Consider the following 21,418-nt stretch of genomic DNA (forward strand, 5'->3'; position numbering starts at 1 on the left):
TGAAGAAGCTTTCACTACGTAATATCTAGTTTGTCAAGTCGAGTAATGTCTCTTATGTACATATAAAAACAAATATTTTAGAAATACCATATTGAAGATCCAGGCCCTAAAGTAGAAACTAAATGAAGCAAAAGTAAATATTTTGTGATCACAAAAACAACAGTGAGAGCTGCGGAGATTTCAAATAAGCCTAGCTTCATGTTAGAAAATGACTTGTGAACAGCAAAAGTTTCTTTGGCCCTATGGGCTGTGTCTGTCTACAATATCTCGTACATGTCTGCATAATGGCTACACATGGAAAAACAATTGCCACAGGATTTTTTTTTTCAAAGTAAAAAAGACAGAAAAGAACACAGGAAGATCAATTCAATTCAATTTTATTTGTATAGCGCATATTTACAACAACAAGTCATCTCATAGCGCTTCACAAAGGCAGAAACAGAAACACCCAACAATCCAAAACATCTGGATTCCCTATAAGCTTCAGCAGTCCGCAAGCAGTCCGCAACAGTGGGAAGGAACCGAAAACCCCCACAGGGGAAATCAGTGACCAATAAAAAATAAAATCAATGGAAACACAGTTGCAGCACTAATCAAGAGGTGTATTATAAGCCATAGTACATAATGTAGTGAAAAAATAGGCAAAAAGAATGACAGATCATCTCTCCAGAAGTATGTGCAACACTGGCATCCTTCCTGCCAAGGAATTGTCTGTCGTCAAGAATCAAGGTGGACATATTAAGTATTGAAAAAAATAAACGATTTGAATCTCAGTAATTGTACTCAATGTACTACTGTCATGCTTGCTTTGTGTTGTATATCTAGAATTAATTGTTTGTTAATTAAAAGCCTGTACTTTCGTTCTGTGAATATGTGTTTTAATGAATGAAATTAAATTAGTCTCTTTTTCTCTGGATTTTTAGGTATGGTAGCCCAGCGATTATCTGATGCTGAGTTAAAGAAAGAGTTGTCCACAGTGTGGCCCAGCCTCTCTCAAAAGACCATGGACCTCCTGGTGACACCACATAAACGTAAGCATCATCTAAATTTTGAGCTTTCCATTTTTTTAAACAACAATTTAAATAGCCCTATCTCCGAAAGAGAAGTTCTCTTTAATGAAACATGACACATGTCTGTATCTGTGGAGACATTTTTCAGTCATGTCACTAAACTTTTGTTCACAGCTTTTTGAGAAAACAATATATTTAAACAAAGCTGTCTTCATGTTGCGTTTCAGCTATAAATTTTCATACCTTACCTAGTGCAATCATTTCTCATATTCTAATTCACATAAAGCTGCAGAGCACTGCACATCATTACCCTGAATGTTTCAGGGTACCATTGAGACAGTACATAACGTGTCATTATGACTGCGTTTTTGCTATACAAGGTGCTTTGATTTGCTTTCTGTCATTCAATTACTAAAAAATGAAAAAAATGAATAAAAAAAGTCTTCTAATGCTGCTTTCACCATGTAATTGCATACATTGTAGATTTAGTGAATGCACTTGATCTAAGGACTAGATCTAGAACTTGATCTGGAGATTTGCCAGCGTCAAGTGATGGAAAGAGTCCATCTTTTATGGTGGAAGAGATGATTATGAGTAGGTCAGCCACTCTGACGCAGGTCCAGTCTGCATGGAGCACATAACATCCCCACGCATACACTCAGTCAACACAACAACGGCCACAGAAAGGGAAGGGGAAAGAAGGAAGAGGGAGAACTGAGCTCAGCAAAGGTGGAGGTGGAGGGCATGTCACATTCATTCACATTCTATGGATTTAAATTTGAAAGACAACAATTACTAAGTACAAAAAAATACAGCTCCTCTGCAAATAACATCACAGCAGTGCAGGTACTTACTGTATGTCATGCTTACCTAGTTTTGTCCATAAAACTGACCAATGCTCTGATGGAAAGTATTTTTCTAAAGGTTTACTTTTATCTCTGTAGTCTGTAACCTTCTACGATATTTAGTCCTGTAACCATCCTAACCATGACCCCTGACTAGCCCAGATTCACTTCTTTTGTCTGCAGTGTAGGGAAATGGTGTTTGTTAAAGGTCACTGAAAACAGAAATATGTTTACTTTAGTAAACAATCTTAAATTGTTTTTTGAATACCTCTATCCCAAAGTTACTCTTAAGTGAGGTTAGATTCCAAAGTTTGCTTGTAGTTATTTAACGTTGTTATAAATGTCAGGGGGGGTAAATGGGTGTTTTCTTACTACTGGAATAAAAACTGGGTGTTCTGGGTTTTTTTTTTTTACTTTGACTGTTACTATGCTGGCACCAAGACAGACTCGTTACTCACTCCCCGCTTACTATGTTGTGCACTATATTCATCTCTGGCACCTTATTTAGGTTTCACAATTTTAAACCTGCAATTATATATCGATGGATAAATAGTACAAAATTTCAGTTAATTGAGCAGTACCTGCTACAATCCAATAATGCATTAAACCTTTTAAACCTTTGTTTTGCAGCTGACAATTATATTGGTCAAGGCAGGGAAAGCACAGGTTTATTGATGATGACTGCACTCCACAAAGTGGAACTCCTGCAGTTGTGCATGCTGGTTCACTGCATGTCCAAACAATGTCTTCCTGGGACTGAGTCACATTTAATGTTTATTAATTCCACTTGCGTTTTAACACAGTCACTGAAGCTTCCTAACAAAAAGGATTGATATCCCAAAAGTTTAGCTGAATTGATGTTATACCACGATGATTAAGTGTTCCCTTATTTATTTTGAGCAGTATATGTCTAGAAAGACTCTCAGTTAAATGGTGCCATGCATGAAAAAGAAAATATACAGCTGAAACCAAAAGTTTACATAAACTGTATAAAAAGACATATAACCTTTGTTCCCCCACTGTCTGACATTAAATCAGACTAAACTTTTCCTGTTTTCGGTCAGGTAGGATTACCAAAATTATTTCTATTTGCTAAATGCCAGAATAATTACAAAGAGAATTTTTTGTTACTTTCTTCAAAATAGGAAGTTTACATACAGTAAGATTGTTTTGCCTTCAAACTATTTGAGAAATCCCAGTGTGGGATTAGGAATATTATCAATGACAAATACAATCCCAAACAAATGTGTGTATATGTTCGTGTACTGTAAGTACTCATGGATGGACAGATGGACATAGCATGTGTACAAAAGACAAAGACATATGATTCAGTTCTGAGCATTTTGCTGCCACCTTTTGTGTTTATTATATATCTTGACTACACAAAGGCATTTCCCGTCAGTTCTCTCATCATACGTGCTTTATTTACCTTCAAAATCTACTTTAATTACTTACTGTGAATTAATAAAATTCCAATTTCCTTTTGTTTAAGCTAATCCAGGAGATAATCAAATCGAGATGGATTTCGGAGAGAGCAATGAGTCAGCAGAATTTTCTCTCCTCTCCTCTCCTCTCCTCTCCTCTCCTCACCTTCTTTTTTTCCTGAACTACCCCCCCTCCTCGTATCATTTCTTCTTTCCTCATTCAGCCAATGAGCTCACAGTAGGGAAGGTTTATGCAGCCCTGATGATCTTCGACTACTATAAGCAGAATCGAGCAAGGAGGCTGCAGCAGCAGCAGCAGCAGCAGCAGCAGAGTGCATCCGGCTCCCAGGTACAACATTCACGCCACACGTGCCTGCATGCGCACACACAGACACACACACACACACACACACAAAGACCAACACACACATATTGAATGAAATAGTGCAAACCTGCATGCATGTGCCCACATAGATGATGCTTGCACACGGAGATACACACTTTGAATGCTTGCATGTATTCACACATGCAAAGAATATATTTTTGTATCAGTCACTGGTGATTTACAAAAGTTATCAACAGCTTTCCCAGTTTAAACATTCCATGCAAAAGCACCCACAGATTTGTTACCTGCTATAGTGGCTGTCGAAAGGCACATTTTCCTCCTACAGTCAAAGATAAAACTGCATTTAGCTGCTGGCAGGCAGTTATTCGTAAACCTGCACATCTACTACACAGATGCATGGTTGGGTACAGCCTCAGACACTCATGCAGACACACAAAGAAGTACTACATACAAGCATGACTGCGAATAAAGGAATATTCTGACCCATGTCTCCACTCCTGGGTGACACAAGCCCCCACAGTTAGACTTGGGTCAAACAATATTCTGCCTGCTGCCTCTCAGTGTCTTCAGCATGTTGCCATCCGTCTCTCCTCCACAGTGCAAGGCCAGGGCTCTGTTTAAGCCATTGCTGCCTCTGACTCACATGCAGGAGAAAGACCTGTCTATGATGGTAAACAGTGTGGAGCCTCCCAGCATGCTTCAGCCCCAGCCCAAATCTCATGCCAAGTCCCAGCCTCAGACCAGACCTAGTTCCAACTCCCTCAACAATGGAGGCACGCTGTAAGTTTGACTCTTCAGAAACTAAAATTTAAGTCACGACATCAAGACTTAAAACCAAAGTTGAAGTTCAGAATATGCCACATCCACAGTAGTTTGACTTTACAACATCAACATTTGAAATTAAGGTTACAGTAGGTAAAGATGCAGTTGAATGCTAAGCTCTGATTTACCTTCTATAAAATAAATGGTTGCGGGTTTAGTATCTCACATACAGATGCATAGAGTAAATTGTAAATTGAATGACCTTAGTAAATTCAGTTTCATACATAAGCAACATTGCTTCTATTATTTACATCTTCATCTTTAAAATGCATATACAATGAGGATAGTGACACAGCCTGCATACACTTCACATATAACAGTTATTGTAGCTGCATGTGTAAATCAGGCCCTGTGAATGTACCTGGGTTTATTATACTGAGACACAAAATTAAGGTCAGATTTATCACACTGACCCATGCACCAAACTCTACAATGTTATTTACTACATGAGTATGACAAATTGAAGTTGGATTTTCAAAATACAAACTACAATCTACAACCTAAAATCACATTTACTGTCAAGACTGACAATAAAGACAAACTACACTGCATCTACATCTGCAACTGCCATCACCTGCTTCAAATTAAATAAACCACATCAAAGCCAGAATTGGAATTCTTTCTTAATTATGTTTGGGCCCCAATGGCAGATTTCTGTTTCTCTTCAAAACACGCCAGAGCTTTGGAATGAAATGAAAGCCGAAGCTGTGAATGTCCACCATGTTTGTAGGGATGGCGGTATTTTTTGAATAAAGGCTCATAATATTCTGTGATTGACCAAACCCAAACCTTCCCACGATCATGACTTTCTAGCAATAATAACAGTGGGAGTATATTGCACACTGATAATTCATACCTCATTCACATACAGTTATGTTGTGTTGATGCAACACAGTAAATTCAGCTCTGAAATATGACATCAATCTGTACTTCTATGGCCGTACAGTAGAAGCACCAGAACACCTTGAAAGGAAAGCATCGATCTGCCTTAACAGTTTGTCTTGTACTGTGTTTACTCTGCTTTTTGGTTGCACATGTGGTACTTTTTATTCAAATCAGAATTTTATAGTGTTGTGTGATGGAGAGGCATAGAGAGGTCAAAGGCTTCTTGCTTTAGATTCATGAAGACCTTTTGTCTGTCATCCAAAATGTTTCTCTGCTTCTGACTGACAGCTACGGAGTCACAGACCTTTAACTACTTTGGGTAAAGTCATACTTTACCTGTGTCACAAAGCACTCCATGTTCAAGATCAACATATTCTTCATCAATGCAAAGAGAGCTTACATAACGAGCTTAGAGTTACTGCTTAAATGACTTATACAGGAAGCAGAGAATGAATAAAGTAATCCTGCGCAGCTACTGCGTTATCTTATCAGGTTACACCACTCTCCTCTTTACCAGTATCAATGTCTGTGATACTTCCTGTCAACTGTACCGTCATACTTCTATGTGTGTGACACATCTAGTGTGTGTCAGGGGCATCAATTGACACATATCAAAGGATTCAATACAGCTTGTATGTGTTGTGCTTAAAACTGCCTGGGGAGGAATGTCAGGACAGGTTAGAATGTAAATGATAAGTGTCATCCCAGACCCCACTTCTTTTTTTTAAGGGATGCCAGTGTATAACTCAACCTGAAGGAAAAGAGCTTTTTGGATAAGAGGTGAATCAACTTCAACTTTGACTTAGCACTTATAAACATTACATGACCTGGATGACTGACAGACCTGGCAGATTACACAGATAATGTAATGTACTGAGGGAATTTTGAAAAAGGTTTGTTTTCACAGGTTAATTAACTAAAAACAATACTAACAGATCAAAGTGTATAAATTATTGTACAGTGGTTATACAGTTTGGACACAAGGTTTCAGCCAAACTGCACTTAATCGTTAGAAATGAAATAACATTATTGTTCCTAAGTTTTTTGGGCATCTGCAGAATAAAAATATAAACCTCTGACCTCTAATATTCACTCTGAGCTGTGAATGCTGTAACACACAGACCAGGCCATGATCACACCATAAAACCATCATCTTCCTGGGTGACCGAGAAACCCAAGGAAGCACCCCGGGCTAAGACTAAGCGAACCATATCCAGGGGCCCATCAGAGGACGCACCAAACACTGCCATCAATCAGGTACTATTGACAGAAATGTTCAGTGCGGATTGTGGATATGAAACTACCATTTCATATATTCTAATTGTTTTATAGAGTTTACTGTGAGCACAAAAATTTAAACGGCACTATGCTCATGTATAAACCAGGGAAACCCCAAGGGATTTTCAAATATTAAAGACACTGAATCAAGAGTAAAACTGTATACACTTTCTGTAATTTTATTTACTTAAGCTTCAGAGTGTCAAAAAAAAACTTTCCTGTTTTTTTTATTTATTTATTTGTACTGCTTATTTATTTATTTTATACGAAAACAATCCCTTCCTGCCTTAAAATGGCATACTCGTACATTGTTGCTGCAGATCTTAGATGCCCCCCCCCCAGGCATTCCAGTTTTCTCTCATCTGCTGAAAAACAGCTTAAAAATTATGGGCTTGTGCTTGTGTGTGTCCAGGAATCGGTGGAGATGAGGAAGATGGAGACCAGCATCAGTAGTCCAATGCCAGTACCTGGCTCAAGTCTGGAGAACCAGGGCAGAGCTGCTTCTATGCCTCGACTCACTGCTGAGCTGCAGGTAACATTTTATCTTCACCACACCATCCTCATTTTGCAAACTGGTTCACATTTGGTCACATTCTTATCCAATGAAAATGTGAATACTTATATTTTAGGAATTTGCATGCTGTGTTAGGTTTTTTTTTTTTTTTTTTTTAAATTAACAAAAGCCTTTTGTCTAGTTTCTGCTGAAATGAACCAGATAAGGCACTCCTACTTCTTTGTAGCAGAGTGTTCACACACACACACACACACACACACACACACACATAGCGTCAGTCACTCTGCTCTGTAGTAATCATACAGTCTGTTTCTCCTCAGGAAAGCCAACAGTCATTCTCAAACTCTGTTCAAACTGTTTAAACAGAACTGTTCTGTCACTCCTGTTCTTGCTCACTTGGTAGTATCGCAGCTAGCTGTTCTCTTCACAGTAGAGCAGTTGCAGGATTTACTCTTGTTCATTAAATGCTGCTCAGTGTTCAGTTCAGCCTTACCTTAACATGAGCAACTGAAACGTTAGATAAGGTTAAAGTAGATACAAATTTGATGCAGACACTTGAGAAGTGGATACTCCTGCTAGCGTGCAGTGACAGATCCAAAAAATTCACATGGGGTGGCAAGAGGTTTTGGGAGGGACCCCCAGAAAAAAATACAATTTTACTTCAAGGTAAAAGGATTCAGCAAAATATTGTATGCCTTTACAGTATTTATTGTTGCATTATCTTGACACAAATTTCCCAAACTTTCAGTGACAACCGTAACAACCAGTGTCCAAGAAAAAAAATGCACAGCTCAAAATGGCTCTACATTATCAGAACACGTCTGAGCACTTTTTTGTCTTCATGTGTCTGGTTCAGCATCATAGCAGGCAGAATGATGATGTGACTGCTGTGTTGTGCTGAACAAATTTGATTTGCCAAGGGGACCTTTATGAGTATCGGCCACCTCTTGATAATCAGATTTTTTTTTTTACATTTTGAAATTTATTGATTTATTTATTTATTCTGTTTTATTTCTTATTACTGAATTTTACATAATACTGCTGGACATGATAAAGAGAAGGAGTAAAGAAAAAGAAAAGTGTATAGTGTACAGAAATAAGAAGAAGAGTGAAAAGAACAGAGAAAAGACAGAGATACACCAGTCTACCGACTGCTACACCTCTACAATCACACAACAGAAAACATCCTGTGGCCCTTTGCAGGAAAACAGAGCTGATAATCATTCAGAGCACCTAAGATAAACAAGCTGAGAAAACCTGAATCACAACGACTACCAGAGCACAAGATTTACATATGCACACAAAAAGTAGAGAGAAAAAACAAAAACAAACTACATATGACAGGAGAAAAAGAAAAACAGAAGAAAATAACAAACAAAATAAACAAAAGTAACTGTTAGTGCAGAATATGAGGAATGGAGAGTATTCAAATATGAGTGCAGCCGTGCAAATGCAACCGAGCCCCTGCGAAGGCCAGAGACTGGGAGAGCCCGAAGACCTGGGCAATCAGCAGCAATCCTGGAGCATGAATCCCAGCCACCACACCACCGAGGTGAACACGCATCCCCCCCAGACAGGCAGAGAAAGGCCCCAGCCAGAGCACCCCACAGCCACAAGACAGAGGCCCCAGCGGACCAAGACCATCCCGTCCGGCACCGGCCACCCAAGGTGGACTGAGCCCAGGGCCCCATGAGCCAGAGAACTATCCCAACCCCAGGCAGAAGGCCCACCGAGAACCCGGGAGGACCAGGCCACCCCAGACAGCCACCCAGCATGGCCAGCACCCACCCCAATGCCCAGACACTCACCCCAGACCCTCTGTCTCCTGAAGGGGCTGCTGCATCCACGCATGCCGCCATCTCTATGGAAACTTTATGGAAAAATGACGCTGTTGAGCAGCAGTACTTAAAATCTATCCTTTGACACACAGGGAGCCAGTGTAAAGAGCTCAGAACTGGAATGGTATAATCCGCTTTCTTGGTCCTAATGATTCGAGCAGCAGGATTTTGAATCAGCTCCAGGTGTCTGATTGATTTTTTTTTTGGTAGACCTGCTGGAGACACTGGGTGGTGTCCTGGAAGGGGTGCCGCCTGGGGACTCCATAGTTCTCCTGGGGGACTTCAATGCTCACGTGGGCAATGACGGTGAAACCTGGAACGGCCTGCCTGATCTGAACCCAAGCGGTGTTTTGTTTTTGGACCTCTGTGCTAGCCACGGATTGGCCATAACAAACACCATGTTCAAACACAGGGTTGCTCATAAGTGTACTTTGTACCAGAGTACCTTAGGACAAATGTCAATGATCGACTTCGTAGTCGTATCATCTGATCTGCGGCCGTATGTTTTGGACACTCGGGTGAAGAGAGGAGCAGAGCTGTCAACTGATCACCACCTGGTGGTGAGTTGGATCCGATGGCGAGGAAGGCTGCTGGACAGACCTGGTAATCCCAAACGCATAGTGCGGGTGAACTGGGAACGTCTGGCGGAGGCCCCTGTCCGTGGGGTTTTTAATTCCCACCTCTGGAAGAATTTTTCTTGCATCCCGGGGGAGGTTGGGGACATGGAGCCAGAGTGGGCCATGTTCAAAGCCTCCATTGCAGAAGCGGCCATTAGGAGCTGTGGCCAGAAAGTCACTAGTGCCTGTCGCAGCGGCAACCCCAAAACCCGGTGCAGTGAGGGAAGCCGTCAGGCTGAAGAAGGAGACCTTTGGAGCCTGGTTGGCTCGAGGTCTCCTGAAGCAGCAGGCAGGTACCGGCTGGTGGGGTAGTTGCTTCCTCAAGCGAAGGAGTTTAAATATCTCGCGATCTAGTTCACGAGTGATGAGAAAATGGAGGGCAACATGAACAGGCGGCTTGGTGAAGCATCAGCAGTAATCCGGGCGCTTTACCAGACCGCTGTGGTGAAGAGAGAGCTGAGCTGCAAGGCGAAGCTTTCAATTTACCAGTCCATCTACGTCCCAACCCTCGCCTATGGTCACGAGCTTTGGGTCGTGACCGAAACAACGAGATCGCGGATACAAGCGGCTGAAATGAGCTTCCTCCGCAGGGTGGCCGGGCTCAGCCTTCGAGATAAAGTGAGGAGCTCGGACAGCTGGAGGGGTTCGGAGTAGAGCCGCTGCTCCTTCGCGTAGAAAGGAGCCAGTTGAGGTGGTATGGACATCTGATTCGGATACCTCCGGGGAGGCTTCCTCTGGAGGTTTTCCAAACACGTCCACCTGGACCCAGAACCCGCTGGAGGGATTACATATCTCAGCTGGCTTGGGAACACCTTGGGATCCCCCAGGCAGAGCTGGAAAGCGTTGCCAGGGGTAGGGAAGTCTGGGACGACCTGCTCCACCTACTGTCCCCGCGACCCGACCCCAGATAAACGGAAGATAATGGATGGATGGATGGATGGATCTGCAAAAATGCTGTTACAGTAATCAAGCCGACTAAAAATAAATGCATGGACAAGTTTTTCAAGGTCCAGCTGAGACATCAGTCCTTTTATCCTTGATATATTATTTAAGTGACAGTAGGCTGGATTTGTAATGGCCTTAATCTGTTTTTAAAAATTTAGGTCTGAGTCCATGACTACCCCCAGATTTCTGGCCTGCTCTGGGGTTTTAATTGTATAGGTTGGAGCTGTGTCCTGACTTCTAATCCGTCCTCTTTTGGTCTAAAAACAACTATCTCAGTTTTGTTTTTGTTTAACCGAAGAATGTTCTGGCACATCCACTCATTTATCTGTTCAATACATTTACCTAGTGTCTGTATAGGGATGCTGTCTCCTGTTGATATTGTAATGTAGAGCTGTGTGTCATCTGCGTAGCTATGTTAACATATTTAGTTGTTGTCTATTATCTGAGTCAGTGGGAGCATGTAGATATTAAATAGAAGAGGCCCCAGGATGGAGCTTTGGGGAACTCTACATGTAATTTTTGTCTGCTCAGATGTAAAGTAACCTATAGACACAAAGTAGTCCCTGTTCTCTAAGTAAGATTTGAACCAGTTAAGCACTGTACCAGAAAATCCCACCCAATTCTCCAGTTGACAAAGTAATATGTTGTGGTCGACTGTGTCAAAAGCAGCCCTGAGATCCAGTAGTACTGAAGACTAAAATGCTGCCATTTTCTGTGTTTAAGCAGATGTCATTGAACGCCTTAACAAGAGCTGTCTCAGTGCTGTGTTGTTGCTGAAAACCTGACTGGAAGATACTGAAGCAGTTCTGTGTTAAAAAATCATTTACGTGTTCCGTGTACTCTTCCATTATTTTACTGTAAAAATTGTCAATAAAATGGACATTGCATGCAGATGAAAGCCATTTCTTCAATGCCAACAAACCTGCGGAATCTTTCCTCTCTTCTTTCTCACTTTGTTTAGTAGTCCATTGAAGTCTTGTTTCAAAACTTCAGACTGTTGTTTGGACACATCATTTGACCCAAAATGCAGAGTGATGGTTTTTACAGTTGGATAAGTGGCCACAATTTTCAGGATTTTCTCTCTCATGTTGGTAACATGCTGTTATGCTCAGCTCGTTGAAGAGCAAAACAAAAAAGGGTGGTTGATACGGGAACAGCTTTTAAAGTAAATGAGTAATTTATTGAAAACATTCAACAAAGGAAAACTAATAATAAGGTCTACAAACCCAGGCTAAGCTCAGCATAATCAAATCAAACCAAACCAAACCAAACCAGGAGAGACCTGAAAGGCTCCAGCCTTCCAGGAGGGAGAAAGAGAGAGAGCCATCTTGGATTCACCCAGCTTTTAAAGGCACCAAGCAGGTGAAACCAATCCTTTAATGAAGTGGGAGGGGCAGGTCATCCAGACTGGAAAAAGGAAAGCAGAGGCAGGAAAACACACTGGCAAGGCCTGTGGCCGTCACAATGTTCTTAGGAAAATAGAGTACTTTCGTGTTTTTACTGTATATCCTGTGTACATCCTTTACGGCAGAATCCAGCACAATCAGAGTTTCGGGCCCAGCCTTTGGCTTTTCCTAGGGACTTTTATTTCTTGATGTGCTTTCAGTCCTTGACTGAATGCACCCTGCTCCCTGAGGATAAACAGTTGTCTCGGTTGCCCAGGGTCCTGCAACAGTGGAGCAAATCTGTTTTTCAGTTTCACACTCGGTGGTTTGGGAGTTTTGTTGCTAACCCTCACTTGTCTTTCAAAGTACTGGATTAGAAGAGGTATTCTGCCTGGAAGGTAGTGCAAGCCAGTTGGTCTCATCACATATCTCAGCGTGCTGTGCCCTGCCTGTGATATGTCCCCATTCCCACTGGGAGGCCAAGGCAATGCCAACTGGAGTAGCTATCTGGTTCGATAGTGCGTTTCTGAGGTGTTTAGGGCCAAATACAATGACTTAACTGTTTCGTGTCCTGGAACATGATTTGCCTGACTTTTTCGTGTTCCCCAGCACGAAATTCAAACCAATACATTTCAAATGAAATTATCTTTTGTGTGTGGGACATGTTTTTTCTCATTAGACAGCGCATATACTGTGATGTTTTTGTCTCAGATTTGTCTGAATTTAAATGAAGGAAATTACAGGTCATCCAGGCCTTTATGCCCTTCAGACATGCCTGGAGTCTGACCAACTGATTGGTTTCATTTGACCTCATAGATAAATATAACTGGGAGTCGTCTGCATAACAATGGAAATGTATGCAGTGCTTCCTAATGATATTGCCTAGGGGGAGCATGTACAAAGTAAATAATATTGGTCCTGACACAGAGCCCTCTGGAACCCTATAGCTAACTCTGGTCATGCTAATAATGTTTCTTCTACTCACACCAAACTGGAATCTGTCAAATAAATATGATTTAAACCAATTTTGTGCAGTTCCTTCAAGCCCAATTAAACAATCCAGTGTCTGCAATAAGATGCTGTGATCCACTGTATCAAATGCAGATGCAAAGTGTAAAATGCATTATCAGAAGATTTGAAAAAGTCAGACAACACAAAATCCCAATAAGTAGACCACAACATATTGGCTTTGTGGAGTAGCATACATCTTTGACTTTTACTTACCTTCTATGCACAGAAGGCGTAGCATAAACAGCATGTTTGCTGAGCAGCAGTGCCTCTACACTTGCCTACAACCAATGCATTCAGCTGTATTCTCAGTTTACATACATTTTGGCAGAAGTCAGAGTCCAATATACATTTAGAAAATGTCTGAAGACATTATTGAGTGTACCAATTCAGTGTCCACTGGTTGATATGTCTTTCTACAATTAGAAAGAATGTATAATTTATATAAGTACATTAGATTTTGAAAAGCCAGCATGTTTCAGAGTCCCTGGTAAGCTTTTTGTAACATTTCAGAACTTTTATTTTGATAGTGTAGATGCATTGGTGGAGTCGTGTTCTTTTTAAAAGAAAAAAACAACAGAGAAGCAAACACAGAGTGGGGCAGACAGGCAACCCTGTTAGCGTCAGCGTGCAGCCTCGCCGGAGACCTGGAAGAAATCCGTCCTACACAGTCTGTAATGTTTTTGTGTGTACAGTAGGTGGTGGTAATGCATCTTACTGTTGGATACCAACCGCCAAATCAATAGAAGAAGCAGCAGCAGCTAGGCTAGGCTAGTAGCTAATGTAGCCAGCCTTGACGAGCTAGCTAAAAGCTTCACAAAGCTACAGATACATTCCCCACCACTGCCCTCTCAATAACAATTGTCAGATTATTCATTATTGCAATCACAGTACATGTTCCGGTCCACGTTTTCCTGCATGTGTCCTTTTCAGAGTTGTATTCGTTTACAGAGAAATGAAAGTAGTGACGAGCATGTAGCCCAAACACAGTAAAAGCACTTATATTTTACCACAAATAAACGATAACAGCTATGAGCAATATCGTTGGGATCACTTTTAGAGCGATCTCAGAACAGCTTCTCTCTGCCTGGATATATTTTTTGTCTTTTCTATTTGGATGAATAGAGTTTATAGCAGCGCCGATATGTACAGAATATTAACGTTGTGTGGGTGCACACAGCTTTATAGTGATCTCTATAGTTATTAGTGTGGACAGGCCATAACACTAAAACTGGTTAATGTGGAATGAGGAAAAAAACGTGTCCCAGACATGAAAGATGATTACAATTGAAATGTATTGGTTTGAATTTCGCGCTGGGGAACTTGAAAAAGTCGGGCAAATCGTGTTCCAGGACACGAAACAATAGATTTAGTTTTGTGACTATTTCCCGAATTGCTGTGAGACTGGGTTGGACCATTTGTTCAAGGGACTAATCCTTAGTCTGCCCCACTCTGTTTGCTTCTGTCGTTTTTTTCTTTTAAAAGGAACACGACTCCACCAATGCATCAAGGTACTCTACACTATCAAAATAAAAGTTCTGAAATGTTACAAAAGGCTTACTAGGGACTCTGAAACATGCTGGCTTTTCAAAATCGAATGTACTTATATAAATTATACATTCTTTCTAATTATAGAAAGACATATAAACCAGTGGACACTGAGTTGTGTTACAACCTGGCTCAAGACGGCCGCAACAAAAGGAGAGACACACCAAGTTTCAAAAATTAAAGCTTATCATTATTCCCTTAAATTATATCAAATTAAAAACCAAACCAATATGGGGTTGTGAGAATACATAGCGTCAGTGGTGTGTGTGCATGATGTATGCATGAATTATGTCTGTGCAAGTGTTGTAAATGCAAATGTCCTAAACAAAGAAAACTAACCCATGACCAGACCGATGCAATACCTGCAAAGGGAAGCAGAGCAGAGAGAGATGAGACTGCAGTCAGTCCTTAAGTAATCCAGGAACACACTGGGTGTCACAGGTGCTCCTGATTACCTCAAACAGCCACTCACAGAACCAATATACGAACTAGAACCACCCACCAAGATACAAGATGACCTCAGGGGTCATCACAATTGGTACACTCAATAATTTCTTCAGACATTTTCTAAATGTATATTGGACTCTGACTTCTGCCAAAATGTATGTAAACTGAGAATACAGCTGAATGCATTGGTTGTAGGCAAGTGTAGAGGCACTGCTGCTCAGCAAACATGCTGTTTATGCTACGCCTTCTGTGCATAGAAGATAAGTAAAAGTCAAAGATGTATGCTACTCCACAAAGCCAATATGTTGTGGTCTACTTATTGGGATTTTGTGTTGTCTGTTTGAGCTTTTCAAATCTTCTGATAATGCATTTTACACTTTGCATCTGCATTTGATACAGTGGATCACAGCATCTTATTACAGAGACTGGAATGTTTAATTGGGCTTGAAGGAACTGCACAAAATTGGTTTAAATCGTGTTTATTTGACAGATTGCAGTTTGTTCATGTTAATGATGTTTCTTCCACTCACACCAGTTAATTATAGAGTTCCACAGGGCTCTGTGTCAGGACCAATGTTATTTACTTTGTACATGCTCCCCCTAGGCAATATCATTAGGAAGCACTGCATACATTTCCATTGTTATGCAGACGACTCCCTGTTATATTTATCTATAAGGCCAAATGAAACCAATCAGTTGGTCAGACTCCAGGCATGTCTGAAGGGCATAAAGGCCTGGATGACCTGTAATTTCCTTCATTTAAATTCAGAAAAAACTGAGACACAAACATCACAGTATATGCGCTGTCTAATGAGGAAAAAAACATGTCCCAGACACGAAAGATAATTTCAGTTGAAATGTATTGGTTTGAATTTCGTGCTGGGGAACACGAAAAAGTCAGGCAAATCATGTTCCAGGACACGAAATAGTTACGTTTTGTGATTGTTTCACGAATTACCATGAGACTGGGTTGAATAGTCACAGCTCAAAACGTATGAGTCATATTAGAAAAAAGGAATCTTTCACCAGATCTGTATTATATAAGAAGCACCTCATTGCCAGAGTGATGTTAATGTTGATCGATTCATGCATTTAAAGTACATTCCTCTGACAGCCCTTAGTCTGCCTGTTCAGCAGAGGAGAAATCTACAATAATCTGATTAGACTGTGTCTGGCTGCCAGCTGTTTGTCCAATATTGTTTTTTGTTTGTTTTTTTTCTTCTGCCAAGCGAAAAGTTGATATTGACTCCAAATTTCTATGAAGATGGCCCAAGATTCATAGAAGAAGACAGTGATTGGGTTACTGAGAAAGAGAGAGAATCTGGAGTGGGGGAATAATCAAAGGATGTTGAAGGAATAGGGGTGGAAGGCTACCTTGTTGACTTGCTATCTTATTTTTCTCACCTTTTGAAAAAAGGGGAAGAAATCCTTTAGTCAGTTTAATTTATGTTGCCTTTTAGGAAATTCCCTAATGCTGCTGATGTACAATGGGTATTATACGGTACAGGCTGAAATCTGGTACCTCCAATCCACAGGTGCAGCGCTTTATCGTTCATTCTCACGAGGGTGCTTTTCTCCTCCTTAATTTGAGCTCATTTTTTGTAGGATCGTGAGACCATCTTTGAAGACCTGTTTTCCGCTTTAAGGTCCTTCTTTGTGCTTCAGTGACACAGGGAGCCTCAGCAAGTGACTCAGTCTGGCCTCCTACAAAGGCCACACTTAGTTCTTTTAACCCAGCTGATATGGAGCAATAAATCTGGATTTTGAAGTTTCATCACATCTTTTAATAGAGCATGTACAGAGACCCATTTTACTTTGCTCTTGTTGGCCCCTCTCCGGATAACAACCCTGGCAAGCAAGAACAGAAGGAACTGGGGCTGATATGTTCTCAGAAATGTCTGTGAGCGTCACAGAGTGAATGCTGAAAGAAGCATATTGACTGAATGCTGGGCAGACACTTGAAAAAAATTGTCTTTTACATTCTGCAGTGCCTCATTTTGTCTGACTTGCAGCAGGTGAAGTGTGTAATACACAGCATAGGATTCAACTTAAGATTATAATGAGTGGACTAATTTAACAGTGGCAGAGAATGATTTAAATTACCAGAAAGTTTTATGAAGAATGTGACGCCTAAATAAGCTGCATAAATTGAAGCTTGGTAATCACTAAGCTTTAGAGTCAGATGATATTCAAGTGAACCAAAACTTGGTTCAAGAATTGTTTCTGGAACATCTGAGGGGCCATCTGAATCCCCGGATTTGAATCCCATTGAAAATTTTTGATGGGCTATTAAGACAGCACAGGTAGCATGGAAACATGAAATTCCAAATAGAGGTGATGAAAGCTTATGTGAAATTAGTAATATTTAATCCATCCAAACCCTCCATGGTATATACCCACTGTAGTAGGCTGCATTAGGCTGCAGCCTGTCCCAGCTGACATTGGGGGACAAGTGGGGTATGCCCTGGACAGGTCTCAGTGCACCACAAGGGTTAGAAACATTTAATTCAGGTTATTACGATGAAAGAATATTATCAAGAAAAATGTGCTTTTTGTGCTAAATATTTTTGCTTCTGTGTATTTAGTCCTATAATATAAGGTCAACATTATGTTCTGAAAAATTACTGAAATATGCAATATTACATTTTGTTTGACTGTTAACTGAGGCTGCAGGTAATAGATTTTCATTGCACTTTATTAGCATCACTGTAATGTCTTGGAGGTTGAATAATTCTGATGGCAGCTGTATTATATTAGACTGCAAAGTTAGATTTAGCAGCCCCTACAGCTCTTTACTTATCAAGGATTTAATATATTTAATATTACCACAATCACAAGAAGTGTTTAAAACAAATGCTTGTTATGAGGAGAGTCTGTACATGGAGATTCTCCATCATCAGCACCTTTATAATTCACCATTCACTGTAATTCCAATAGTTGGTGCAGGATTTTAGAGGTGCTTTGATTTCTTCTGAATTTTTCTGCTATAAAATTGCAGCAGTGCTCACTTTACTACCTTTCTACACACACTGAATATCAGCATTCAACTAGACCGTATCATTTCTGTAGCTAACACTGTAGCTGTTGCTGATCTTGCTTAATATTCCTGATCTCTGCTGTTCTTTGTTTCTGTTCCTCTCCTGCATCACAGCGGAGCCACTCACGCCACTTTCCAGGGATCCATCTGGCTGTATGTACATGCAGCAACACATCATACATTATATCCTTGTTTGTAGTTTGACATTGTAAGGAATTACCTGGACCAGCCTGGCAGATTCTTATATCCACAGCACCAATACTGAAGAATCAAATCCAGATCTGCTGTCATTGTGATGCTTCTTGGTAATGTAAATGATCTGATGGATTCACATGGCTCGATGTCACCATGCATGAGCCAAATTAGTGTAGGACACCACACCTTAAAGCCCATCTGTGTAACATCCCAAAATCACAATTTCATAAAACTGCACTGCATGTGTGTAGTTAAGCCATAGTATTATTCAGTCAAAAAACACATACAGATTCATAGTGTATGGCAAGCAAGTATTTCATTTCAGTATTTGAGTCAAAGAAATGTTTGACCAGGTGTGTGATTCTGGATAAATCCCTTTATACCATTTAATGTAGCACATCAAACATTAAAAAAAAAATACATGTGCTATATGTAAACAATTATGGAATGACCTGACACTACAAAGAACCTGCCCTCAGGTGTAGCTACTGCCGTGGTCCACATCAAACATAGATGGAGAGCAGGCCCCCCAGTAGCTCACCTGGAAGGGTGTGCACCACGCATCAAAGCTGAGTCCTTTCCCTAGTAACCTGTCTCAGAGTCCATGCTATGGTATGTAGGATGCATCCCCTGCTGAGCCCCGCCACCATTTCCATCAAATACAATAAAAAATATCAACAACAAAAAAGTTTTACAAATTGCAACAGATATATCAAAAACCAAAACAAAAAAAATGCCTCACAAGACTTTATATTTGGTTATACTTTTCCTCATAGTTTATTCCTTGTTACTATACTAATACTATGCAGTTAGATAAGGACCAAAATGTTTTCAGTAAGCAAATTTACCAAAAGATCTTTTACTGGATCCTATCCCGGCTGACTGTGAAGGCAGAGTATACCCTGGACAGGTTGTCAGTCCATCACAGAGCCCCACAGAGAGACAAACAACCAAGCCATGCACATTCATTCCTACACCCATCCATCCATTAGTCTTCCTTACTAGGGTCGTGGGGGGAGAGGGGTGGGGGGTGGGCTAGAGTCTATCCCAGCTGACTCAGGGTGAAGACAGGGGGCACCCTGGACAGATCACCAGTTTATCACAGGGCTACACTTAGAGACAGACAACCAAGCAAACTCACATTCACACTTACACACAATTTAGGAACTCCAATTAAACTCAGCATGTCTTTAGACTGTGGGAGGAAAGCTGGAACAACGGGTGAAAACCCATGCAGGCACAGGGAGAACATGAAAACTCCACACAGAAAGACACCATGGTGAGATTCAAACCCAGGACCTTCTAGTTGTGAGGCGACAGTGATAACCACTGCTCCACTATGCAGCCCCATGCTAAAACATGTTCAAGTCAATCTGTTTCTGCTCTTATTCATTTCTTTCCTCAGTCTGTCCCTGATGCCAGTCCGATGAAGCGCTCAGCCTCCACTGTGGCCCCACAGCGGCCCCAGGAGGTCAACTTGAGGGACTGCACACTGGAGAAACCAAGCAAGGAACGCCCTCACCACCATCACCACCACCATCGCTGTCACCATCGCAGAGACCGAGATAGAGATAAAGACAAAGACAGAGAGAAGAGGCAGAGGTCTTTGGATACACCTCTTGCTGGTCATCCCCCTGGCTCTGTTGGTCAGTCAGCACTTAAACACACACAGCATAAGAAGCGCAGTATATGAACACACCCTGTATGCTAAAGTCCCCTTTGTTGAACATTGGACTGTTTCATCATCTCCAGGGCAAAGCAGGACACTTCTATTCTGTTTAAATCCTTCAAAAGTTTTCCCTGTGATTTTAGACTTTTTCTTTATTAAGTCTTCAGGGCGTTATATGACACATGTAAGAAAACAAAAGAAACATAAATAATGTTTGTGCGCTTGTTGTCAAGTGATCAAAGATGTCACATTTATAGCAAACAAAAATAAACTGAATAAACAAAAATATTCTCAGCAAATTGAATACATTTTTGTTATATTTAGTGTTTAGAAATAATATGCTTGATCTAAGTCTATAGTATATATTTTTTCATTAATCTGTTTCTCCATCCGGGCTGCAAGGTGGCGCAGTTGGTAGCACTGTTGCCTCGCAGCAAGAAGGTTGCCGGTTCGCGTCCCGGTGGGGGCACCGGAATCTTTCTGCGTGGAGTTTGCATGTTCTCCCCGTGCAGCATGGGTTCTCTCCCGGTTCTCCGGCTTCCTCCCACACAGTCCAAAAACATGCTGAGGTTAATTGGTGATTCTAAATTGTCTGTAGGTGTGAATGTGAGTGTGCTTGGTTGTCTGTCTCTAAGTGCAGTCCTATGATAGACTGGCGACCTGTCCAGGGTGTCCCCTACCTTCACCCTAAGTCGGCTGGGATAGGCTCCAGCCCCCCCCCCCGCGACTATAGTGAGGATTAAGCAGTGTATGGATAATCGATGGATGAATGCAGCAGAGTTTTCAGTCTCAACTTGAAGAAACCATTTGTTATTCACGTAGGTAACACAGAATAAAAATATGATTTTTTTTCGACAGTAAACAGTAAGTGTAAAACTTTGTATAGATGGCATTGTATCAGCCTAAGTCTGACCTTTTTGTTTGTTTGTTTGTTTTACCAATTCAGTATTTATTTATTTTTATTTTGTATAAACTGATATTGCATCTTTTTTTCTCATTGGGGGGGGAAATCTGAAAGTGAACAAGATTAGATGGTAAAACTCTGCTCTGAAATTTAAAAAAAAAAGTAAATCCTGTTCAGCTTATTTGACTGTCCATAAGAAACTACAAAATGTACTATAAATAAATTGTACATAGAAGCTCATTATATCCTCTTTCTAGATAGGTGAGTAAACATGCAGTGTGAATGGCTGTGTTGGTTGGCCAGTCTATCACCTTGTTCAATCCTAAAATATCTCAAACTTTTGATGCCTTACAAAGGACTTTGGCACAGTTTCATAGTTCCCAGAGGACAAATGTGAGTTGATCCCTGACATTTCCTCTAACTCCACCAGCAGGTCAAGGTTTTCACATATATTTTCATTTTAACCTAATAAGAGAAACCTTTGGTTTGCCATGTTCAAAGAAAATATCTAGTTATTGAGTCAATTGTAGCCAAGTCAAAAAAAAGATTCATGCATAGAGAGTTAAGTGTGACGACCCGAGTCTTCGAATCAATGCGGGCGGACCCAACGAAAAAGGGAGACAGGAGAAAACGTTAAAGGAAAAGGTTTATTTAACAAGGGAGGGGAAGTGAGGGTGTCCTGGTGGAGGAATCCAGTGAGG

At 40.9% G+C, this 21,418-nt stretch overlaps 1 protein-coding gene across 1 annotated transcript in view; it reads left to right on the forward strand.

Annotated features, from left to right (window-relative positions):
* Nucleotides 1–21,418, forward strand: part of LOC103367574 (voltage-dependent N-type calcium channel subunit alpha-1B-like) — a 160,932-nt gene that overhangs the window by 117,093 nt on the left and 22,421 nt on the right. Inside the window, exons 21-27 of the mRNA XM_008295651.1 lie at nt 924–1,031; nt 3,504–3,628; nt 4,224–4,405; nt 6,454–6,589; nt 7,023–7,142; nt 18,064–18,102; nt 19,550–19,790. Of these exons, the coding sequence (XP_008293873.1) occupies nt 924–1,031; nt 3,504–3,628; nt 4,224–4,405; nt 6,454–6,589; nt 7,023–7,142; nt 18,064–18,102; nt 19,550–19,790 (951 nt within the window). The remainder of the gene's footprint in view (nt 1–923; nt 1,032–3,503; nt 3,629–4,223; nt 4,406–6,453; nt 6,590–7,022; nt 7,143–18,063; nt 18,103–19,549; nt 19,791–21,418) is intronic.

Source organism: Stegastes partitus, unplaced genomic scaffold (genome assembly GCF_000690725.1).
Source record: "Stegastes partitus isolate 25-593 unplaced genomic scaffold, Stegastes_partitus-1.0.2 Scaffold1063, whole genome shotgun sequence".
NCBI lineage: Eukaryota > Metazoa > Chordata > Actinopteri > Pomacentridae > Stegastes > Stegastes partitus.